The sequence below is a fragment of the Uloborus diversus genome, chromosome 6 (assembly GCF_026930045.1).
Source record: "Uloborus diversus isolate 005 chromosome 6, Udiv.v.3.1, whole genome shotgun sequence".
Taxonomy (NCBI): domain Eukaryota; kingdom Metazoa; phylum Arthropoda; class Arachnida; order Araneae; family Uloboridae; genus Uloborus; species Uloborus diversus.
In genome coordinates, this window is record NC_072736.1 from 15,231,311 (window position 1) to 15,254,168 (window position 22,858).

The following is a 22,858-nucleotide window of genomic DNA, read 5'->3' on the forward strand; positions in this document are numbered from 1 at the left end:
AGCAAGAGATTCGTAATTTTCAAAATCGACAGGATGTGGCTCTATCCATAATTTATTTAAATTTGGAGAAAAATTTCAAAAAGATAATTGAAAATCAGGTCAACGCGGCTGATGCCTGGAAGGCTTTGAAAGATCACTTCTTTCCTGACAATCGTTGTCAGCACATGACATTGTTTTCAGAGTTATCCCAATGTCGTATAAAAGAGGGAGAGTCGATAAATCTTTTCGCTGCCCGTACTCGGCAAATTTTCGAAAGAATTAAGGCTATAGACGCGAATTTCTCTGAAAATTATTTGATTTTTCAAATTTTGCGTCATTTGCCCTCAGAATTCGACAATATTTGTCAAGTTATTCTTAGAACTACTGCACAGGAATTCACATTTAATAAAGTAGTCAGCGAACTTATTGCCGAGGAATCGCGAATTCGACTAAAAGATGAGGACGATAAAATTATCGGCAGAGCTAACTTTGTAAAGAAACCGGGTAATTTTGACAAGAAAGGAGTAAAAGGGAAACTAATTTGTTTTAACTGTAATAAACCCGGCCATAAAAGAAATGTGTGTCAACATAGAGTTGACAAGGACCTCGAACAACGTAACAGAAAGTCAAGATCACCAATCCGGAACAAGAGGAAGGCGAACAAGAAAACTGCGAGGTGCAGTTCCCCATCAGTGGAAAAGGAAGCATGTGAGTACCAGAACTTTTTCATTTCCGAAGTACATCTAAATGAAGTATCAGAAGACCCAAATGAATTTATTTTCGACACTGGTTCCACCCATCATTTCGTCAACATTCGTAGTGCGTTTGAGGACTTTAAACCATTACGAAACAAAGAAATGGCTGTAGCCGTTAGAAATGAAACTTTCCCCATTTTGGGGATGGGAACTGTGAAATTAAAGTTTGATGATACTATCATTGTTTTAAAAGATGTAATGTACTCTCCTAATATACGTCAAAATTTGTTATCGGGTACTAAATTCGATAAGGGGGGTGCTAAGTTTGAAGGGGGAAACGGCTCCGTGACGATATCTGGTCGAAATGGATTTATATTTAGAGCAATTTTAAGAAATGGCATTTATTTTGTAAAACCTCAAATTTTGTATAATAAATCGTATCAAGAAAGTATAAAACCAAATAAAAGTAATGATCATTTCGAAAATGAGAAAATTGAATGCTCTAATGTAGAAAAATTAGAATTGTGGCATAGAAGGCTGGCACATATTAACACCGATAGTATCAGAAAGAGCGGTGAATTTGAGTGTGTCCATGGCCTGCCTAAATTCAAAAATGTAAAAATAGATTGTGAAAATTGTAAAATTGGTAAATTTAAACGTGTTTCATTTAAACCAATAGGTAAAATACGGTCTAAATGTCCCCTTGAATTACTTCATGCTGATGTGTGGGGTCCATGTAATATTAAGGGAAATAAGGGGGAACGTTTTTATTTATCAATCATTGATGATTTTTCACGTAAATCTGCTTTGTATCCAATTAGTGAAAAGAGCAAAGTACCAGAAATTTTCATAAGGCACATAAAGCGTGCTGAAAGATTTTTAAATCTTAAAGTTAAAGCTGTTAGAACTGACAACGGGGGAGAATTCGTAAATAAAGTTTTTGACAATTATTGTTTGGATAACGGTATAAAACATGAGTTAACCAATATTTTCAGTCCAGAGATGAACGGTTTGGCCGAAGTGTACAATCGCTCAGCCGCTAATGCTGCAACAGTATTATTGGAAGAAAGCGGGCTAAGTAAAAGATTTTGGCCGGATGCTATGCTTTATTTCAATTATACTTGGAATAGGATTTGTCACTCAGGACAAACTAAAACACCTTTTGAGTTATATGGTGGACGTAAGCCAAGTGCTAGGCACGTCAAACCTTTCGGTGTTTTATGTTATCTTGGAACACCCCGTCAGCAAAGACACAAACTTGATGTTAAAGCCAAAAAAGGTATATTTTTGGGCTATGCATTTAACACTAAGGGTTTTCGTATCTGGATTCCCGAAAGCGGAAAAATTTTTGAAAGTATAAATGTAAATTTTAATGAAAATGTTTATTACAAAGAAGCTTTTAAAAATATATCAGAGAGTGACTCTAGTGGAGCTGTGCTGGGTCCCTGTCTCAAATGGTCAAATATTCAATCAGATTCTGAAAATTCAGAAAATGAATCGAATTCCGAATCGGATAACGGAAGTGAAAGCCCGAGTACGCCGTCTAAATTCTTATCTTCTGATGAGAGTGAAAGCGAGACGAGCGGGGATGAATCAGATTCGAATTCTGACTTGAGTGAAAATGGGGAAAACCCACCACGCGCCCAGCTGCGTGAAACAGAATGGGTGAGGAAAGCAATCCCAAGGTCAGATAAATCTCGTACTGATATTTATTTTTATGAGAAACATTCTTCTAAACGATTACGTTCTTTAAATGATGTTGAAAAATATTGTTCTAAAAATGCTATTTTGTTTAAGCCACATTTATTTGATTTTAATGGTAAAAATTTATATCAAGGTGAAATTTCTGATCAAACTGTTCATTTAAATTTATGTAACTTATGACTAGATGATGAAATTGTAATTCCTAAGAATTACAAACAGGTTCTTAAATCTAAGCAAAAGGACCAGTGGTTAGATTCAATGAGGGATGAATTAGAGGTTATGCATTCTAGAAAAGTGTGGGATTTAACACCTTTGCCTGCAAATGAAAAACCAATCGGATCAAGATGGGTTTTCAATGTTAAAAGAGATGAATCGGGAAAAATTGTTAGGTATCGCGGGAGACTTGTTGCTCAGGGATATGCACAATCCCCTGAATCGTACGATCAGACTTTTAGTCCGACGATTCATTTTTCATTGGTTCGATTTTTCTTTTCCTTGAAAATATCAGAAGGTTGGTTCGATTTGCAGTGCGATGTGAAAAATGCTTATTTATATGCACCTCTAAAAGAATGCATCTTTATGAGACAACCACCGGGTTTTGCAATAGAGGGGAAAGAAAATCTAGTTTGTAAGCTTAATAAAGCAATTTACGGTTTGCACCAGAGTGGCCGTATGTGGTTTTTTGAGATAAACAGTGTTTTATTGAAAATTGGTTTTCAGAAATTTGAAGAATGTAATTGTGTTTATATTTATAATTCATGTGTCATTTTATTGTTGTATGTTGACGATATTGTTTTGCTCGCACGGAAAGAAAAGAATTTAAATCATGTTTTAAATTTACTTAGGAAAAATTTTGACTTAAAAGTTCTCGGAAAAACGAAAAAACTGTTAGGTGTTGAATTTGAAAGAACTGAAAATGGTTTGAATTTGTTTCAAACGAAATATATCATTGAAGTTTTTGAAAAGTTCAAACATTTTAATTTTCCGGTTTCATCATTGCCCATTTGTAAAGGTACTGTTTTTTCGAAATCGAATTGTCCTAATACAGAAAATGAAAAATTTGAAATGTCAAAGATTCCTTATCGTAATTTGTTGGGTTGTCTTTCTTTCATTGCGAGCAGAACGAGACCGGACATTTGTTATGCGGTCAATATCTTCAGTCAATTTCAAAGCAATCCTGGTGTCATTCATTGGAACGGTCTTTTAAAACTTCTGGGTTATGTTTTTCAAACAAAAGATTTAAAACTTAAATTAAATTGTAATAGAACTCAATTAATAGCTTTTTCTGACGCCGATTATGCAGCTAATCGAGATGATCGAACTTCACTCGGGGGGCAGTTAATTTTGTTGGATAATGCGCCGATTGAATGGCGAACCTTCAAGGAACGTTGTATTAGCCTTTCCACTATGGAAAGTGAGTTTGTGGCCCTTTGTGAAGTGTCTAAAGAGCTTATGTGGTTTGGCCGTGTATTAAACGAATGTTTACGCTGGGGAATTGTTAGAAAAAGTAAAATTAAATCTGTAATGTACGTTGATAATCAATCGGCCATTGATTTTGTTAAATCTCCGATTGAAAATCACCGTACAAAACATATTGATGTAAAATTATTTTTTGTTCGTGATTTGATTCAACGGGACATTTTTACCGTAAAACATGTAGGCAGTAAATCCAATAGGGCCGATATTTTTACGAAGCCACAGACCCGTTTTGAACTGAATCGTTTTTGTGAACAAATATTTTGTTAATTTTTAATGGTATTAAATTGTTTAGTATAATAAATATAATGGGATATTAAAGTATAAATATTTTTTGTAACAACTGAAATTCTTTTTCAAATTTCTCGTTGGTTTAATCTTTGAGATGGAGGAATTTGATTCAGTGACAAGAGTTTATTTTTGGAAACTAAGCGTTTTAAATAATTTTGTCATTGTGAAAAAAAATTTTTTTGTAAAATCATTGTGCCCATCTTTTTCAAAGATACTGTTTCGAGTATTCTTGTCAATTACAGTTTGAGAGGATAGTTTGCAGTGGAAATGTTAATCTTGGACTTACTATTTCCTTGGACTGTGGATCATCAATAGGAAAGAAGGACCTTTTTTGAGAAAGGACTTTAATCAAATGAGCGGTGATGCATTGAGCTGCATCTGCTGATGGATGATATATTATGATGGATATATATCCATATTTGTTTATTGTTGAATTGTTAAATTTTTGTAAAAGATTAAGCCTGGCCCTTTGTGGATTTTTTTGGGTTATTTTTGAATCTATTAAAATTGTATAAAAATTTAAAGTTTAATAACATTACTGAATGAGAAGGGGGGATATGATAGACATCGGTAAACGATATTTATCCGCGTTCTCATTCCTAATGTAATGTAATATAAAATTAACTTTATTCAAATTAGATTAACTTCTCAACTCTTTCGGCACGTGTAAAGTTTCAGTTTTAGGTTGGCATCCTTTGATGCCCAATCATATGCAAATGAGGCAAGTATAAATAGTGAACGATTCCAATCGTTCTCTCTCTCTTCTTTTGTGTTTGTCAGCCTCTTGTGAGTTAGGTCTGATAGGTGTTGGGGAGTTGCGAACTCCGCCTCCACTTATGGCCGGGTTTTATTCTTAAGAACTTATTTTTGTTAGTTATATTTATTTTAGTTACTATGGACCAATAAATTTTTGGTAAGATTTTAACAAGTTTCCAATGTTCATTTCTTCACATTAATATTTGATTCTGCACCTTCCACTGTGGGATATTATCTCTGCTTGTATAAGCATGTAACATTGTTGACTGACTTACGAAATTTAGCCCTTCGGCTTTTCGTTTAAACATCGTAAGTTATCATAAGGGTTATGGGCCCAGCCCTACCCAATTGTATCATAACAATTACGTGTTCAGTATCATGATGTATTAAGATGTTTTCGAATTGTCAGCAGAGTAGAGTATTAGACTTCGTGTTTTTGTGATGAAATGGAATGTTGTAACTGACTTGTCTTTTTGCTGAATCGGTAGATGACAAGTGTTTGGAAATCTTTTCAAATCGTTTTCCCCGCATCGGCGTTGAATGAAAACTGTGAAAATAGAAGTTTTTCTTTTGCTTTTTGGAAATTTGTATCGAATCTTTAAGCCATGTGTAGTGTAAACTTTTCTCAGACGTTTCGTTTGCATTTTATGGGGGGATATAGTTGGTTTGGTGTTAGGCAGAATAGTGGCTGCTAAATTCAGCGGAAGACCTGGACTTGTTCCAGGGGGGAAGCTGTAACAGTTGCACTATTTAGGTTTTTTTTTCGGGGATATTTTGAGATTTTGTTGGTTGTTTTTTTTGCAATTGGGTTTTTTTATTTTTTGGCGTTTTTCGTGTTCTTATCAATCATGGCATCCCAGAGTGTTCCTATCGAAAAATTAAGGTCTGACAACTATGTGAGTTGGTCATCTGATATTAAATTTGTCCTAATGGAACGAGGTCTGTGGAACATTATAAGGGCGTTGAAAAAGAACCTTTTTCTAATGATGAAAAAAAGGCTACTGAGCAAGAGATTCGTAATTTTCAAAATCGACAGGATGTGGCTCTATCCATAATTTATTTAAATTTGGAGAAAAATTTCAAAAAGATAATTGAAAATCAGGTCAACGCGGCTGATGCCTGGAAGGCTTTGAAAGATCACTTCTTTCCTGACAATCGTTGTCAGCACATGACATTGTTTTCAGAGTTATCCCAATGTCGTATAAAAGAGGGAGAGTCGATAAATCTTTTCGCTGCCCGTACTCGGCAAATTTTCGAAAGAATTAAGGCTATAGACGCGAATTTCTCTGAAAATTATTTGATTTTTCAAATTTTGCGTCATTTGCCCTCAGAATTCGACAATATTTGTCAAGTTATTCTTAGAACTACTGCACAGGAATTCACATTTAATAAAGTAGTCAGCGAACTTATTGCCGAGGAATCGCGAATTCGACTAAAAGATGAGGACGATAAAATTATCAGCAGAGCTAACTTTGTAAAGAAACCGGGTAATTTTGACAAGAAAGGAGTAAAAGGGAAACTAATTTGTTTTAACTGTAATAAACCCGGCCATAAAAGAAATGTGTGTCAACATAGAGTTGACAAGGACCTCGAACAACGTAACAGAAAGTCAAGATCACCAATCTGGAACAAGAGGAAGGCGAACAAGAAAACTGCGAGGTGCAGTTCCCCATCAGTGGAAAAGGAAGCATGTGAGTACCAGAACTTTTTCATTTCCGAAGTACATCTAAATGAAGTATCAGAAGACCCAAATGAATTTATTTTCGACACTGGTTCCACCCATCATTTCGTCAACATTCGTAGTGCGTTTGAGGACTTTAAACCATTACGAAACAAAGAAATGGCTGTAGCCGTTAGAAATGAAACTTTCCCCATTTTGGGGATGGGAACTGTGAAATTAAAGTTTGATGATACTATCATTGTTTTAAAAGATGTAATGTACTCTCCTAATATACGTCAAAATTTGTTATCGGGTACTAAATTCGATAAGGGGGGTGCTAAGTTTGAAGGGGGAAACGGCTCCGTGACGATATCTGGTCGAAATGGATTTATATTTAGAGCAATTTTAAGAAATGGCATTTATTTTGTAAAACCTCAAATTTTGTATAATAAATCGTATCAAGAAAGTATAAAACCAAATAAAAGTAATGATCATTTCGAAAATGAGAAAATTGAATGCTCTAATGTAGAAAAATTAGAATTGTGGCATAGAAGGCTGAAAAAGTAAAATTAAATCTGTAATGTACGTTGATAATCAATCGGCCATTGATTTTGTTAAATCTCCGATTGAAAAATCACCGTACAAAACATATTGATGTAAAATTATTTTTTGTTCGTGATTTGATTCAACGGGACATTTTTACCGTAAAACATGTAGGCAGTAAATCCAATAGGGCCGATATTTTTACGAAGCCGCAGACCCGTTTTGAACTGAATCGTTTTTGTGAACAAATATTTTGTTAATTTTTAATGGTATTAAATTGTTTAGTATAATAAATATAATGGGATATTAAAGTATAAATATTTTTTGTAACAACTGAAATTCTTTTTCAAATTTCTCGTTGGTTTAATCTTTGAGATGGAGGAATTTGTTTCAGTGACAAGAGTTTATTTTTGGAAACTAAGCGTTTTAAATAATTTTGTCATTGTGAAAAAAAATTTTTTTGTAAAATCATTGTGCCCATCTTTTTCAAAGATACTGTTTCGAGTATTCTTGTCAATTACAGTTTGAGAGGATAGTTTGCAGTGGAAATGTTAATCTTGGACTTACTATTTCCTTGGACTGTGGATCATCAATAGGAAAGAAGGACCTTTTTTGAGAAAGGACTTTAATCAAATGAGCGGTGATGCATTGAGCTGCATCTGCTGATGGATGATATATTATGATGGATATATATCCATATTTGTTTATTGTTGAATTGTTAAATTTTTGTAAAAGATTAAGCCTGGCCCTTTGTGGATTTTTTTGGGTTATTTTTGAATCTATTAAAATTGTATAAAAATTTAAAGTTTAATAACATTACTGAATGAGAAGGGGGGATATGATAGACATCGGTAAACGATATTTATCCGCGTTCTCATTCCTAATGTAATGTAATATAAAATTAACTTTATTCAAATTAGATTAACTTCTCAACTCTTTCGGCATGTGTAAAGTTTCAGTTTTAGGTTGGCATCCTTTGATGCCCAATCATATGCAAATGAGGCAAGTATAAATAGTGAACGATTCCAATCGTTCTCTCTCTCTTCTTTTGTGTTTGTCAGCCTCTTGTGAGTTAGGTCTGATAGGTGTTGGGGAGTTGCGAACTCCGCCTCCACTTATGGCCGGGTTTTATTCTTAAGAACTTATTTTTGTTAGTTATATTTATTTTAGTTACTATGGACCAATAAATTTTTGGTAAGATTTTAACAAGTTTCCAATGTTCATTTCTTCACATTAATATTTGATTCTGCACCTTCCACTGTGTGATATTATCTCTGCTTGTATAAGCATGTAACATTGTTGACTGACTTACGAAATTTAGCCCTTCGGCTTTTCGTTTAAACATCGTAAGTTATCATGTACGTTGGCATGTGTGTAAAGGCGCGTGTGTATGTGTGAGTGAGTATGTGTGTGAGTGAGATGTGTGTGAGTGAGATGTGTGTGAGTGAGTATGCGTGTGAGTGTGCGTGTGTATGTGTATGAGCATGCGTGTGTGTAGGACATGGACGCCACCGACCGGGAGCAGCGGCTATTAGGAGGAGCTGTACCTGCAGAGGACGGTGGGGGTTGAAAAGGGAACCAGACATCAAGGACGGTCAAATAAAAACAATTAGCAATCGTGATTGCTCAAAAAAAAATTAATTTGAATTTTGACATCTTGAATTCAAATTATGTTTTTCGCAATCACGAGTGTGTGTATGTAGGCGTGTGTGTTTGTGTGCGGGGGTATGTGTGTTTGTGTCTGTGTGCTGGCATAAGTGTGTGGGTAGTTGTGTGTATGAATGTGTGTGTGTGTGGGGGGTATGTGTATGTGTGTAGGCATATGTGTTTGTGTCTGTGTGCAGGCATGAGTGTGTGGGTAGTTGTGTGTATATGTGTAGGTGTCTGTATGTATGCGTGTGTGTGTATGTGTTTGAGTGTGTGTGTGTGTTTGTGTTTGTGTGTGTAGGTGTATGTATGTGTATGTGTTTGTGTGTGTGTACGTGCGTGTATGTATGCGTGTAAGTGTAGGATATGGACGCATCCTGGAGACGGTTTTCGCTATAGGAGCAGCATCGAAATAATAAGCACCGAAGCAAATAAAATGACCGGATATCAAAACAGTCAAATGAAAGCAATAAGCAATCGTGATTGCTCAAAAAACTAGCATGGAAAGAAGAGAGAGGAACAGCTCTGGTTTTGCACTTTTTACATGTGTTTCTCTTTAAAAAAGTAAAATTACAGAAGGAAGACATTAGGTAAATAGATTCTATCTCTCCTCTTTGTTTTATTCTGACATTTGTTACTTCAAATAGCTTAAAACATCATTTCTGCAGAACTCCCCGGCAGTTGGGAGTTGTCCATTTTTGGAATAATCGTAAAAGGCTTGCTTTCCTGATTGAAGCTAAATGTGCTGTTGCACTACTTTTCCTTTTCTTTCTTTTTTGTTTTTTCTTTGTAATCGATTACAGCTTCTTGCTCAAAATTCAGTTATGTACATATTAATCAATTTTAGGGTGAAAAAATAATTTTCATACTGGATAATTTTAGGTGGATTCTTGTTTCATTCTTCCATTCATGTTGGATCCTGTTTCAGTACTCTTCAAGTTGCTCTGAAAGAAAGTGGAGTTATACCTGAAAAGTTGTTGGTAATATTTTAACAAATTTTTCAATTATTGTTTTAAATTGTATGAATAATTGATTGAATCAGAAAATGGGCTTTGGGAATGAGGTGTCATTTCAGAAATCTTTTGAACAAAAAATAGTTGGCTTGAATAGAATTATTCCCTTAAAAGTTCAAGGGGGGGGGGAGAGGAAGACAGACACACATTTTCCCTTCTCAATAATACCTTACTTTCAAATTTGGGAACTTTTCAATTTTAAATTTCATAGTTAAATTTGTTTTTAACACTAGTTTTGTTTTTAGAGCCTTCCTTTTATTATCTTCCTTTTTTTTTTTTGGAATTTTTTAAAAAAAGAATTGTGCATGTTGGCAAAAACGGTGGGTTAGCACTTAAATAAGTGCATGTAATTTTCATTAAACTGTGCTTCGAAATTTTTCGAATGTGCTGTCAATCGCAAAATATTATTAACTTTATCATTCGAAAATCAAATAGTAAAGCACAGTCTGTACGTTTTTGAAAGAACAACATGAAAAAAGCTTATAAATGAAAAAAACCTAAAATGGGTATACTTTAATATGTATTGGACTCTGCTGGGACCAATTTAAAAAACGTACGATGATAAAAACAAATAAAAGAGAAACATATAAGCAGTGCTTCACTGTAGTTTGCAAACCTAATTTTAGTGTCTATATGAGAGAAATTACTGCATTTTTACGTAATGAATATCAATTGGAAAAAAAATTGAAATCTGTTATGCACTTAATGAGATTTTATACTTATCTTTAGCTGCTGCTGCTTAAACATTGGGTGTCTGATGCTGGATTTTGCTCAACTGCTGATAAATGGATTAATTTGCAGCAAGTTATGAAACATATAAGCACACTAAGTGGTATGCACTTTTTTTTTTTAAATAAGAAGTCTGAAGATTTTTTATTTTTTATTTATTCATTTAATTATCTGGAGGATAAATTAATCATATTCTTTAGTCGGAATTTCCAATTTTGTGATTAAAAGAAAAAAAAAGTTTTTTCAAGAAATAATTGTAATTTTGACTGATATTAAAAACTTTAGAATTCAATTGTGGCGTACTTTACCCAAATTCATTAGGTATTTTTACTTCATTGTACTAACTCAACTTGTTTTGATGGGTTTATCATAAATGAAGAATTTTTTATCTGTGATAAATTAAAACATGATGTGATTTAAAAAAAAAAAAACTGTATCATGTGTACTCTGTAGACTTAATATGGTCTAGCTTTTAGTTTTGCGCAAAGAAAAAAAATAAAAGATTTGCAAGTTTGGTTGCAAGAGAGAGAAAAAATAAATAAATAAATAAATAAAATCCTTAATGTGCTTTTTTTTTGAAAAGAAATGGGAAATAAACCATATTTCTTTCAATTGCATTTGATATATAAATAAATAAAAAGATTTATGCTGTAAGAATGGTTTTGCTTTTTAGGTTTAAGTATCTATACCTACTTGAAACTCTTATGATATAGTAATCAGTATTTGATTCAATTTTAGGGTTTCAAAAACAATAAGTAGCTATGGGCAAACCTAGCCTGGCAAAATTGTGAAGACTAAGAAGATCCTAATCACACCATTATGATACTTTGCTGGTTAAGCTTGTCCCAACTGTAGTTGAAATATTTTTTCCTTTCTATTAGGGCTGTGTTAGAGGCTTTACCTTTTGTAGACTTTTTTGCGCTTCCCCCCCCCCCCATATAGCACCCATTCTTTCATATGTCATCACTAACGGCGGTTGCCATTTCCACATTATTTTTGATGCCATGTGGGCTCTCTTCGATGCAAAACTGTACTAGGAATTTAATTTTGTCAAGAATACTTAAAGCGAAACAAATACTTGAGATCTATCACATACTGCATAATTATACAGCATGGTCACTGTTGAGTTTCTGCATCTTGAAAAATCCACCGACTGGAACCAGGTTCAAACCTAGGCCCTTGAGTATAGGAGGTTAAAGCCTAATGACCACATCACTGTGTGGGCAATTAAAAGAAATTAACCTCATAGCAATTTTACTGATGACAATCACTAATAAGAATACATAAAAAGTAGTCAAAAACTTTGTACTGCATAGTGAATAAAATATGACAACGTATATAAAGTACAAATTGAGAATGGAAAAAGGTTAAAAAACCAGCAAACAGCTGTTTCAGCCATTGCCCCATTGTTCGCCTCAACTGTGTTTTAGTCGGGTGAACCTGTCTTCGTTTTTAATGCACTGATGATGGCACTTGTATTTTAGAGTGCCGAAACAGCTGTTTGCTGGTTTTTTAACCTTTTTCCATTCTCAATTTGTACTTTATATACGTTGTCATATTTTATTCACTAATAAGAATGTTTATTTGATCTTCATTTCAAAGATATAAAACTAGTTTTTCTTTTTCTATTGAAACAGATCCTAAATTAGTGAGCTCAGATGCCGAACATGTCTCCCCCTGGTGGTCTTCTGTTCGAGAGACATTACACAAAGCCACTGGAAATGTTGCAGCCTACATTGGTGCAGTTGTTGCTCGCTCAGTTTCTGTCATCATGGCTAATTCATTTAGTGTAGAGCATAAGAAGACTGGAAATGGAAAAAAGAACAATGGTGAAAAAGAACACGATGAAAGTGGCGATAGTGACTGGGAGTCTGTTTCCCTCGATTTAGAACATTGGAACTTACTGGTTAAGCAGCTAGAAGATGTTCTGATGCTAAATATACTGCTAAAGAGTCAACCCTATGGGAAGGCAGTTGTTAAAGATGTTAATATATCAATTGAAACAATTTTGAATGGTGGCCAAGGTAATTGGTAGATATCATTTTATTGAAACTTTTTTGGTTGTACTAGACTCTCTCAAATCCGCCAATATAAAATCTGCAACTGTTTAAAATCTGCACAAGATTTCAGATATTAAAATTGAAATTTACCTATATATATTGCTCAGAAATCAAAGATAAAATTAACATTAATGTTAAAAATTATTTTTATGCTTTGCTACACCTTACTGTAGCCATGTGATATTTTTTACTTGGTTTATGCTGAATTTTTGGTAAACCTTTAATATGTCATTTTAAATATTTATTTCACCATGTGCATTTTGTCTGGTTTTCTCATATGGAACTATGTATTTTTGCAGAGGAAATAAAAAGTAATTAGCAAATATTCGAAGCAAATGAAAACAATCTAAAAAATTGTTAGACTTTTTGCAAAAGACATGCATTTTAGAATGCATGATAAAAAATTCTGCATTTATTTTCGTTGGAAAGCAGATGCATCTGAAAAAAATATCAATATTTCCAAAAATGTGCTTTTTAAAAAGTCCCAACGATTATGTACAGCTTTATGAAATTAGTTTTGTTTTAGTTCAATATGTATAATATGTCCTGGTTAGTTGTTTTACTATAGTTCTGCACTGTCAACAAATCTAAAGAAGTTCTTCTGCCCTTATATAAAAGTTTGGTAAGACCTCATTTGGAGTATGCTGTTCAGTTTTGGTCTCCTTATCTTAAGGAAGATATTTATGTATTGGAAAGGGTTCAAAGGCGGACTACGAGGCTAATAAATGGACTTTCTCATTTAGACTATGATTCCAGGCTTAGAAGGTTAAAAATGTACGGTCTTGAGCAAAGAAGAGACCGAGGAGACATGATTCAGTTGTTTAAATTTATTAAAATGAAAGATGTTACGGGGCTGAAGTTTAGCACTGAAAACAGGACAAGGGGTCATTGTTTTAAGCTATTTAAATCTCAGGCCAACATGGATATTAGGAAAAATTATTATTTTAGCAGGGTAGCGGAACCTTGGAACAGCTTACCGGAAGAGGTGGTAATGAGCAAGAGAGTAGATAGTTTTAAGAGGACCATTGATCTTCACTGGGGATTGTAAATTGACTAGGACCAGTCTAACTGGGTCGGCATCTAGCCGAGCCTGTTGCTGGTCATCACTTTTGTATTTGTATTTGTATATTTAAAAAAAAATCTACTTCCAGGTTCTGTGACTGATCTCGTGGCTGTATGGGCTGTTTCTGTCGGGTTAGAACCAGAAGTTCTATCATCATTCATATCCGTGAGCAGCAGTGAAGAAGTACCTTCACTACAGAAATTTTTAGAAGATAAATCAGAATCTAGATCTTTGAACATTGTGAAAGGTTTGTCTCTCTTTTCATTTTTAAAATGGTGCCACATGTTAGTTTTAATTCGTGACTGTGAGATCTATTCATAGGATAATTAGCAAGTTTGTGTTTGTTGTATGACACAAGACTATCACTATAATTTGCATCTGGAAGAAATCAAAATAAGAAATGTCCAGTGAGATTAGGAGTTGAAGTGACTAAACTACATTTTTACCTATAGTAAAGCTGAAAGTCTCTCTGTCTGGATGTCCAAAGAATGTCTGGATGTCTGTAGGATGTCTGGATCTCTGTGACGTGCATAGCCCCTAGACCGTTCGGCTGATTTTCATGAAATTTGGCACTAAGTTAGTTTTTAGATTGGGGTTGTGCACCTCGAAGCGATTTTTCGAAAATTCGATGTGGTTCTTTTTCTATTCCAATTTTAAGAACAAAATTATCATAAGATGGACGAGCAAATTATCATAACGTGGAACCGTAACATGGGCACAAGCCGATTGGCGAGATACAAAATTATCATAACGTGGAATCGTAACATAGTTTTAATTTTTCTATTACGGGCAAAGCGGTGTGGGTACCACTAGTAAATAAATAAAGTAAAATAAAACTTGCCTTAAGAGACAAAGCAGAACAGAGCTCGGCGTTTTGAGAGGCATGAAAAGTTTTGTGATAAGGAAGATTAAGAAGAAAAGAAGCAAAAAAGTATTTTTGTAATGAAAAAATACAAGGAACACAAAAATTAGATAGAAAAATTAACCAGCCTGGAAAAGTTTAAGGGTCCTAGGGACCTTTAAACTTCAAAGTTTTGATTTTCTAGAAAAAAGATATGTTATACAGAATTTAATCCTGAGCAGTTTGATACCTTATTTATTACTATTTTATTTATGTTTTTAAGGATTAATTTTGCTAATTAGGATTTTGTGGAATTAACATCCCTATAATAGCGACAATAGAGAGTATTGTTCTTTCTTTCCTTTTTTTTTAAAATTTGTTTTTTATGCTATCGGACCTGTACTGATGAAGATTTTTGGAATTAATCATGAAGGAGATCTTCAGAGGGAGATGTTATTTGAAAACGCTGATATCACCATTCTAATAGAGACTTTAGGGAATGTATGTATCTCTTTCCGAAATGAGAAGTTTTTTGTACTATTGTCCTCATTTAAATAGGAACTTAAAAAAAAAAAAAAACTGTTGTGCTTACTCTGATTTTAATGGTACTTTTACTCTGAACTTTTTTTGGTAGTTTAATCAGGACTGTTTAGTTGATTACTACTAATCAGGACTGTTTAGTAGTAAGAGTAACAGATGATTTCCTTCACGTGGGGGATTTTAAAGGTTTGATGTTCTCACTGTAAAGGGACATTATTAGAATCTGTGATTTGTAGTGACTGTTGACCCTATTTTGGGATGATTTTTCCGGTAAGAAGCTATACTATTATATCGATAGCACGTGTAGCGCTGGACACCATTTGACAGGGATGGGGATTATAAGGGAAATGGTTGACTTTATTTAAGAATTGTTGACCTCACTCGAATTGGAATTTCTGAGAATTACCCAAACTAACTTTTTTACAACTCCTGAACGTTTTCCTGATTTATGTTGTGTGATTTTTTGGGTGTCTTCCCAGTTTCGCCGACATTTCATTTACCCCCCCCCCCCCCCGCCCCTCCTTTGATTTTCCGTTTTCATCATATCTTTTGATATATTAAGGGGGGGGGGAGGCCATTTTAAATGTCGGCGAAACTGGGGAGAAACCATTTTGTGGTAACTATTTGACCTCTCCCTGTGTTGACCATTTTGTTGAATCGATTGAAAAAAACATCAACGTGAGCGAAGCCGCTGGTAAAAGCTAGTATATATATATATATATATATATTATTTTTCACATTCCCCTTATATGTATGTATAATATATATATATATACATATATATATATATATGTATATATGTATGTGTGTGTGTGTGTATCTGTGTGTGCGCATATGAGTAGACATTTTGTATATTTTACATAACAATTTAAGGAGCTTGAGTTATTTTATTCTTTATGGGTAAAACACGATGATTTCAGACAAAAAAAAGAAGATATAGTCACTACAATGTTGAATATGAATTTAGACACTTTGAAAGTCTTGTGTCCAAACAGTGGCGAATGCAGGATTTGTTGTTGGGAGGAGCTGAAGTCATGAAAATCATATATAGTCTTGGTGTCTCCAACTTTCATTGAAGTGAATGAAGGCATTTTCTTTTAAAAAGGCTTTCACGAGTTCAAAAACTAGCGAGGAGGGCGTTTGGTATTCACTCAACATTTTTCAAATGAATATATAGCAAGAGATGGAGACAGAGTCCAGAATTTTGCTTGGAGTAATGGGGGGAAGGGGTCATTACTAGCATATGAGCAATCAAATTAAGAGAATTGCATTACAAAAGCGTAGATAGAAAGAGTTAACAATATGAACCCGTAGTCGTAAATACTAGAAGGTCCTAACTCGGAAAAATTTTCTAAATTGAAGTTCTAAAACTGCAGTTTGCACAAAATCTGGAGATGTTAAGAGGAGTAGATGTTCAGAGATTTTTATGATTGGTTCAAGCTCGAAGATTCTTCTTCTGAAATTTCTTGAAATTGAAGTCCTAAAGATGAAGTTTTAGACAATTTTTCACCATATAGGAGGGGGCGGAGAATTCTCTAATTTTTCAAAAATAGAAGTGAAATGCCTCCTTTCCCCCTCCAAAAAAAAAAAAAAAACCGCAGTTGTAGACCATTTTTGTTAAAGTTAAGGAAATGGAAAGCGTTTGGGCTACCTTTCCCGGAAATTTTTTGAATTTTTAGGCCCTAAGTCACGATTACAGGCCATCTTTGCAAACATTAGGACTAGGAAGAAGGTGTGAATTTGGAGTCTCTCCTACAGAATTTTTATGGAATTGAAGTTCAAAAAACGAAATTTTAGAAGAGTTTTAATGACATGGTGGGAAAAAGGATTGAGTGTACTCCCGCGGAAATTTTTCGAAATTTAAGTCCAAAAACCAGAATAGTAGGTTATCTTTGATAACAAAAAGAAATGATCAGAGACCATCACCCGGATTTTTTTTTTTAAATTTAAGGCTTAAAAGCCAAAATTTAAACAGTGTTTAATGATCTGAAAGGGGACAGTAGGCAACCCCCTGGAATTGTTTTCAAAATCCCTTTCTTGGCTATTTTTGATGAAATTAGGGGAAGAACTGGGGTTTGGGGCTCTTCCCCGGAATATTTGCAAAATTAAGTTTTAAAAACGCAGTTACAGGACATTTTTTCAGGATAAAAAATGGGGTTAAGAAAATCTCTCAAAGAAAAAACGAAATTTTAGAAGGTTTTAAATGATGTTAGAGGGAGAAAAATTTGGTACTCTTTCGCGGAAATTAGTAGATATTGAAGTCCCTAAATCGAAATTTAAGATAATCTTAGAGGACGCTGGCGATCAGCTACTGTAGTATAGGAAGGGTTTGATACTGCAGCTGCACAGTTCTTCTCCTGAATTCACCACTGCGCTCAAGTATTGATGCTTCTCCAAAATGATGCTATTTTTTCCCTGTGTGTTTTAACTTTTTAAGCTATGCAATGATATACTTTTCGATTTTGGGATAATGTCGTGACCCCCTAAGAATTGCTTCATGACCCCCTTAGGGGTCGTGACCCACAGGTTGGGAACCCCTGGTTTAAATGTATGTTATATTATGTATTTTTCTCAGATTTTTAGCTTCCATTTAAGCTTAAAATTTTGGATCATAGTTTGTATAGAAATTTAGCTACAAGCTTAAAAATAATGGGTATTGTCGTGTCAAATTAAAATTTTGAGAGTCCTGAGACCCCTTAGTCTTTGAAAGTACGATGAAGGGGGGGTGCTCACCTTCAGTAGTTTCTTCAATTATAAAAGAAATGAGGACAAAGTATAAAATCGAGTTTGAATAAAAATCAATTAAAAGTCTGGCACTCAATTTTAGATTTGGAATAATAATTTAACGAAAAGTAAAGTAATTTTAGGGTATGTGCAGTATCATGTGGTTGTCATAAGTGACGCTAATTAGTGCTGTTCGAGTGCAAATCTTTCAAGGTGAATTCAATTCCAAGCTTGTTTGTCTGTTATTTTTCATGGATTGAAACTGTTGAAATTGAGTTTAAATTAGCTGAAAAAGTAACTAAAACCTTCAGTCCAATCAGGCTCTGACACGTGAAAGTAAACTGGTGCAGTTGTCTGCTGGACCAGATTTACTCTTCAAACACCTGGACAAATGTCAGAATTCCTTTTGGCCCGTCCTGGTTTCTAATCCCATTCATATACGGATGACTTCCTCATTTATTATAGGGCCTCCTTTTTCAACATTATGTGGATGAAAATGGTATCTAATGTTATAGTAAAATTAAAATTGGATATAATTACACATGATATACTATATTTTGTTTTTTAAATTGCATTTACATACAAGTGCTATAACTTTTATGTTTTGGCATTTTATTTTTTAAATTGCATTCATTTACATACAAGTGCTATAACTTTTATGTTTCGGCAGGACTTTTGAGTGAAGTGCGAAGGAAATTTCCTCACAGTTTAAACCATGATGCATTATTAGCAAATTATTGCTGGGAACATATGATGCAGTGGAGCAAGAATAAAGAAACTGTTGTTCATCTTGAAAAGTCTCTTAGTGCATTGAACTTAGTTAAAAGTTCTGTAATAAAAAATGGTATGTTTTATTATTATTGTTATTTTGGAATTAACACAGCTAGAATATGTGTAGTTTTAATGAATTTCTCCTTGTTTGGTTAAAAAATGATTTTTAAATCGTATATTATTGTAGTTAATGACCTCTGTGCAAAAAGCAGACAGCTCCTTAAAAACTTTCTAGAATCACCAAAAGCGTTTTGGAAATTCATTTTTAAATATTTTGTCTTCAATGTGAAAAATTAAAATTAACATTTTTCTAACTTTCAGGTTTTGCTTCAATGATGTGGAAAACTTGCATATTAAAAACCTTCGAAGCTCTTGCATTACTCATGGACAAAGTATGTTAACTTAAATAAATTAGAACCTAAATCTGAATTGTGTATATTTTTCTCAGTTGGGATGAACAATTTTTTTATTTTAAGTTTTACATGTGTGCTGTAAATTCTGCTATAGTACATTAAACAGCAATATAAGTAGACAGTAAGAAGACAGTTACAGTATATTAGCCAACAGAATGCTTGGGTTTATCAATAGATCTATTTTAAACAAATCTAAGAGGGTTCTTTTGCCTTTATATAGAAGTTTGGTAAGATCTCATTTGGAGTATGCTGTTCAGTTTTGGTCTCCTTATCTTAGGAAAGATATTAATGTATTGGAAAGGGTTCAAAGGAGGGCTACAAGGCTAATAAATGGACTTTCTCATTTAGACTATGATTCCAGGCTTAGAAGGCTAAAAATGTACAGTCTTGAGCAAAGAAGAGACCGAGGGGACATGATTCAGTTGTTTAAATTTATTAAAATGAAAGATGTTAATGGGTTAAATTTTTGCACAGAAAGCAGGACAATGAGTGATTGTTTTAAGTTATTAAAATCTCAGGCTAACCTGGAAGTTAGGAAAAATTACTACTTTAGTAGTGTGTCATGGGCACTTGGAACAGCTTACCGGAAGAGGTGGTAGTGAGCAAAGGGGTGGATCGCTTTAAGAGGTCTATTGATCTTCATTGGGGACTAATAAACTGACTAGGACCAGCCTAGCTGGGCCCAGAACCTGTTGCTGGTCGTCACATTTGTATTTGTATTTCCAAAAGGAAAAAAATATAAATCAGTTATTGACTCGCACAAAACGAAGAATCTTGAATTTTTTTTTTAAAGTTAGCTCTCAAAGATTGTTTTTGCTTGGGTTTATAATGCACAGGCTAATGCTGGAAATGGTAAGTCCAGCATTAGCCCATGATGAATTAAAAAGAAGTTGTTGCAATTGAATCTGTCAGTTGTTAGTCATTTAGTGTGCTCTTTTATAATGCTTTTATTGTACAAGCTCTGTACAGTAAACCCTGTCTTGGCTGGGTTGGTAGGACAAGCTTTCTTATTAATTCAACTAACAATAAGCTATTTGAAAAAAAAAAAGTTTAAAACCCAAATTCTTAATGTATCCTGGTTCATAAATATTTTTAAAGTTATGATTTGCAAATTTTGTTGTATTGAGATAAAAGGATAAATTTCAGCAAAATTTTTTTCTTTCTTTTTTTTTAAACCCAAATTCTTAATGTATCCTGACACATAAATCTTTTCAAAGTTACGTTTTTAAATTTTGTTTTTTAGGATGAAAGGATAAATTTCAGCAATTTTTTCTTTCTTTTTTTTAAACCATGAAATCTAACAAAAGTATGGATAAGGGTGATAAGGGTTGCAATTTTCTGTAATAGACATGTTACGGTTCGTTACAAAATTTTTTATACAAACTGATTAAAACAACAAAAGGCTTATTTGCTCGTCAAATGTTGCCAAAATCAATATTGTTGAATGTTGAAATTTAAATTAATTTTCATTTTAGCATTATCGATTCGGGTAACAGTTGACAAGCAAATGAGTATTTTGTTTTGACCAGCTTTTGGAAAATTTTTGAAAGCGCACCAACTGTTCCACACTACATTAATTCCCCCAATCTTTTTTTTCTTTGCCTGATGATTTATTTTCGTTTTTCGACTTTGTAGTTCAGGGATCTGTTTGATGAATTTGATATGAGAATCATTGACGAACGATCTGACTTAATAAATCCAAATTACCACTTATTTAATTTAAATTGCTAAAAGAGACTCAATTCCTATTTTAGAAGACGTTTGTAGTGTTTGAGTTTTAAACTTTTTGCGTTGTATATGTACACTCATGTACTGTTTTACCGCGGATTGTATGTAATTTGGCAATCAGCCAAGTGAAGGCGATTCTATCTAAATGAATCCAATAGGGAAGATGGAAAAATAGCGATGGAATTTTGGTGCACGCGTTTCATAATTTCACCAAGACCTTATTTATTTATTGTCTTTATTGAGTTGAAAATGAGTGGAAACACAATGAGTTTCTATGGAAACAACAAAAAGAAAATAAAATGTTTTCATTTCGTTCGGAAATTTAAAAGCAAAATCGTAAACTCCAAATTATGTTGTAAACAAAATAAATCTATTAACTTTTGAGTGAGAATATCGATCGAATATAGTTTGATTTAAAAATTATTCCAGTGAATAAGTTGCAATTTTTATAAAACTGAGTAGAAATAATTAAGGGACAAACGCGCATATCTGTCAGAAAACTACAATCCCTAAAAGGTAATAGACGCATCCATTTCCGTCTGTAAACCGGATATTAGTCTTTCCATACAATCCGTGGTTAGACAGTATGAATGTTCTTGTAACACAATAAATATTTACTTAATTCTAGTGTTTTTGTGAACATTTAATATATTTTTCTTTTACTCTCTAGGTAGGTAAAACTCCAAAAGAAAGACTTTGTAGAAAGGTATGTTTTGATACTCTTATCCCCTCCCTCCCTTCCCAGTTATACACAAAATATGATTGCGTTGCTTTGGATTTTTTTTTAAACTTTTGAAAAGTATGAGTTATGATGAGGTTTCCATGGAGTATATTTTATTTTTCATACAGCATCATTTTAATTGTTAAATATTTCGTAAAAAATTTTTACTTTTATTAAAGAAAAAGTTAGGAATGATTGTTAAATAAAGTATATAGCTAGAATATAATAATGGTACATTGGGACAACTTGTTTACTTTCTACCTTGGTGAAAACAGAAAAATAATGCTCATACAGCTTCCAAGTTTGCTCCTCATTTTATATTGTATGGTGGAACTTTTATTGCTCTTTAACTGCAATATTTATTTGGTGAATTATTTTACATTTAATGGAGCTATTGATACTGTTGAATTACTTGGTTAAATATTTTAGACTTTAATGAAACTTTTAATGCTGTTTAAAGGCTTGTTTATTTATTTATTATTATTTTTGCAGATTATTTATAATGGCTTAACTTAGCTATTTGGCAGAAGATTTTTCTGTTAATGGAGCTTTTAATCTTGTTTACCATTTTGTTTCGTTTAAAAGCAACTTAAAATAACAAAAGACTTTGTGCTGTTGCGAAATTAGTTTCTCCCGTGTAATTTTGACCAAACATGGTTGATTGCATGGTGAATGCAATACAGTTGTAGAATGTGGCCAACTAGGAAATTTTTAGTTTCCAAGAGTGATTAATCCATTTTGTGTCAAATGTATACTTTTTCTACCCGGCATCTCGGGCACAGACTTATTTACTGTAAGTCGCATTTAATTTAGGAAGTGATTTTTTGGTTTTTAAGATTTTGCTCTCAGTCATTAGAAAATTTTTCTTCAGGGTCTTGGAATTTTAGAATTGAAAAACTTTTTATAAGTGCTTAGCCAATTGTGTAACTGTCCAGGTATTATTCTGACTATAATTTCTCAAAACATGCTTTACATGTAAATCTTTGTTTTATGCTACTTCAGCTTGAAATATAATTATCATTTTCAAAGAGTTAGATATATTTGTTTATATGTATTTATTCTCATTAGCTCTGAAATTATTGGGACTCAATTATAAATTATTTTTACTTTTTATATGTATGATTAGCTGCGTTGGCCGGCTTTGCCTGATCTATCTTGAAAATAAAAATTGTGTCAAGTGACTTATGGTCAACAATCAGGCAATCAATAAAAGAAAAAAAAACATCACTCAAAATTATCCTCCTAAACAATGAAGACAGATATTAAAATACTTTTAAGAAATTGAAATGAAATAGAATTTAAAAAGCGTAACCATGTAAACACAAAATAAAATAAGTTTAAAAAATGAAAATGAGATGGAAAAGAAACAGTGGTTTCAAAAAGCGTAACGGTTAAAATGCGAAAATAAAATGGTTGAAAATTTGAATGGAGATGAGATTTTTGAACTTAATTCACTAAGGCTTGTAACTTTTTTTCCTTTGGAGACAGAAGCTTAGTTTTTCTA

At 33.3% G+C, this 22,858-nt stretch overlaps 1 protein-coding gene across 1 annotated transcript in view; it reads left to right on the forward strand.

The window, feature by feature from the left end:
* Nucleotides 1-22,858, forward strand: part of LOC129224236 (rab3 GTPase-activating protein non-catalytic subunit-like) — a 78,449-nt gene that overhangs the window by 37,926 nt on the left and 17,665 nt on the right. The window contains exons 12-18 of the mRNA XM_054858661.1: nt 9,634-9,731; nt 10,494-10,596; nt 12,131-12,517; nt 13,705-13,863; nt 18,392-18,565; nt 18,814-18,884; nt 21,304-21,339. Of these exons, the coding sequence (XP_054714636.1) occupies nt 9,634-9,731; nt 10,494-10,596; nt 12,131-12,517; nt 13,705-13,863; nt 18,392-18,565; nt 18,814-18,884; nt 21,304-21,339 (1,028 nt within the window). The remainder of the gene's footprint in view (nt 1-9,633; nt 9,732-10,493; nt 10,597-12,130; nt 12,518-13,704; nt 13,864-18,391; nt 18,566-18,813; nt 18,885-21,303; nt 21,340-22,858) is intronic.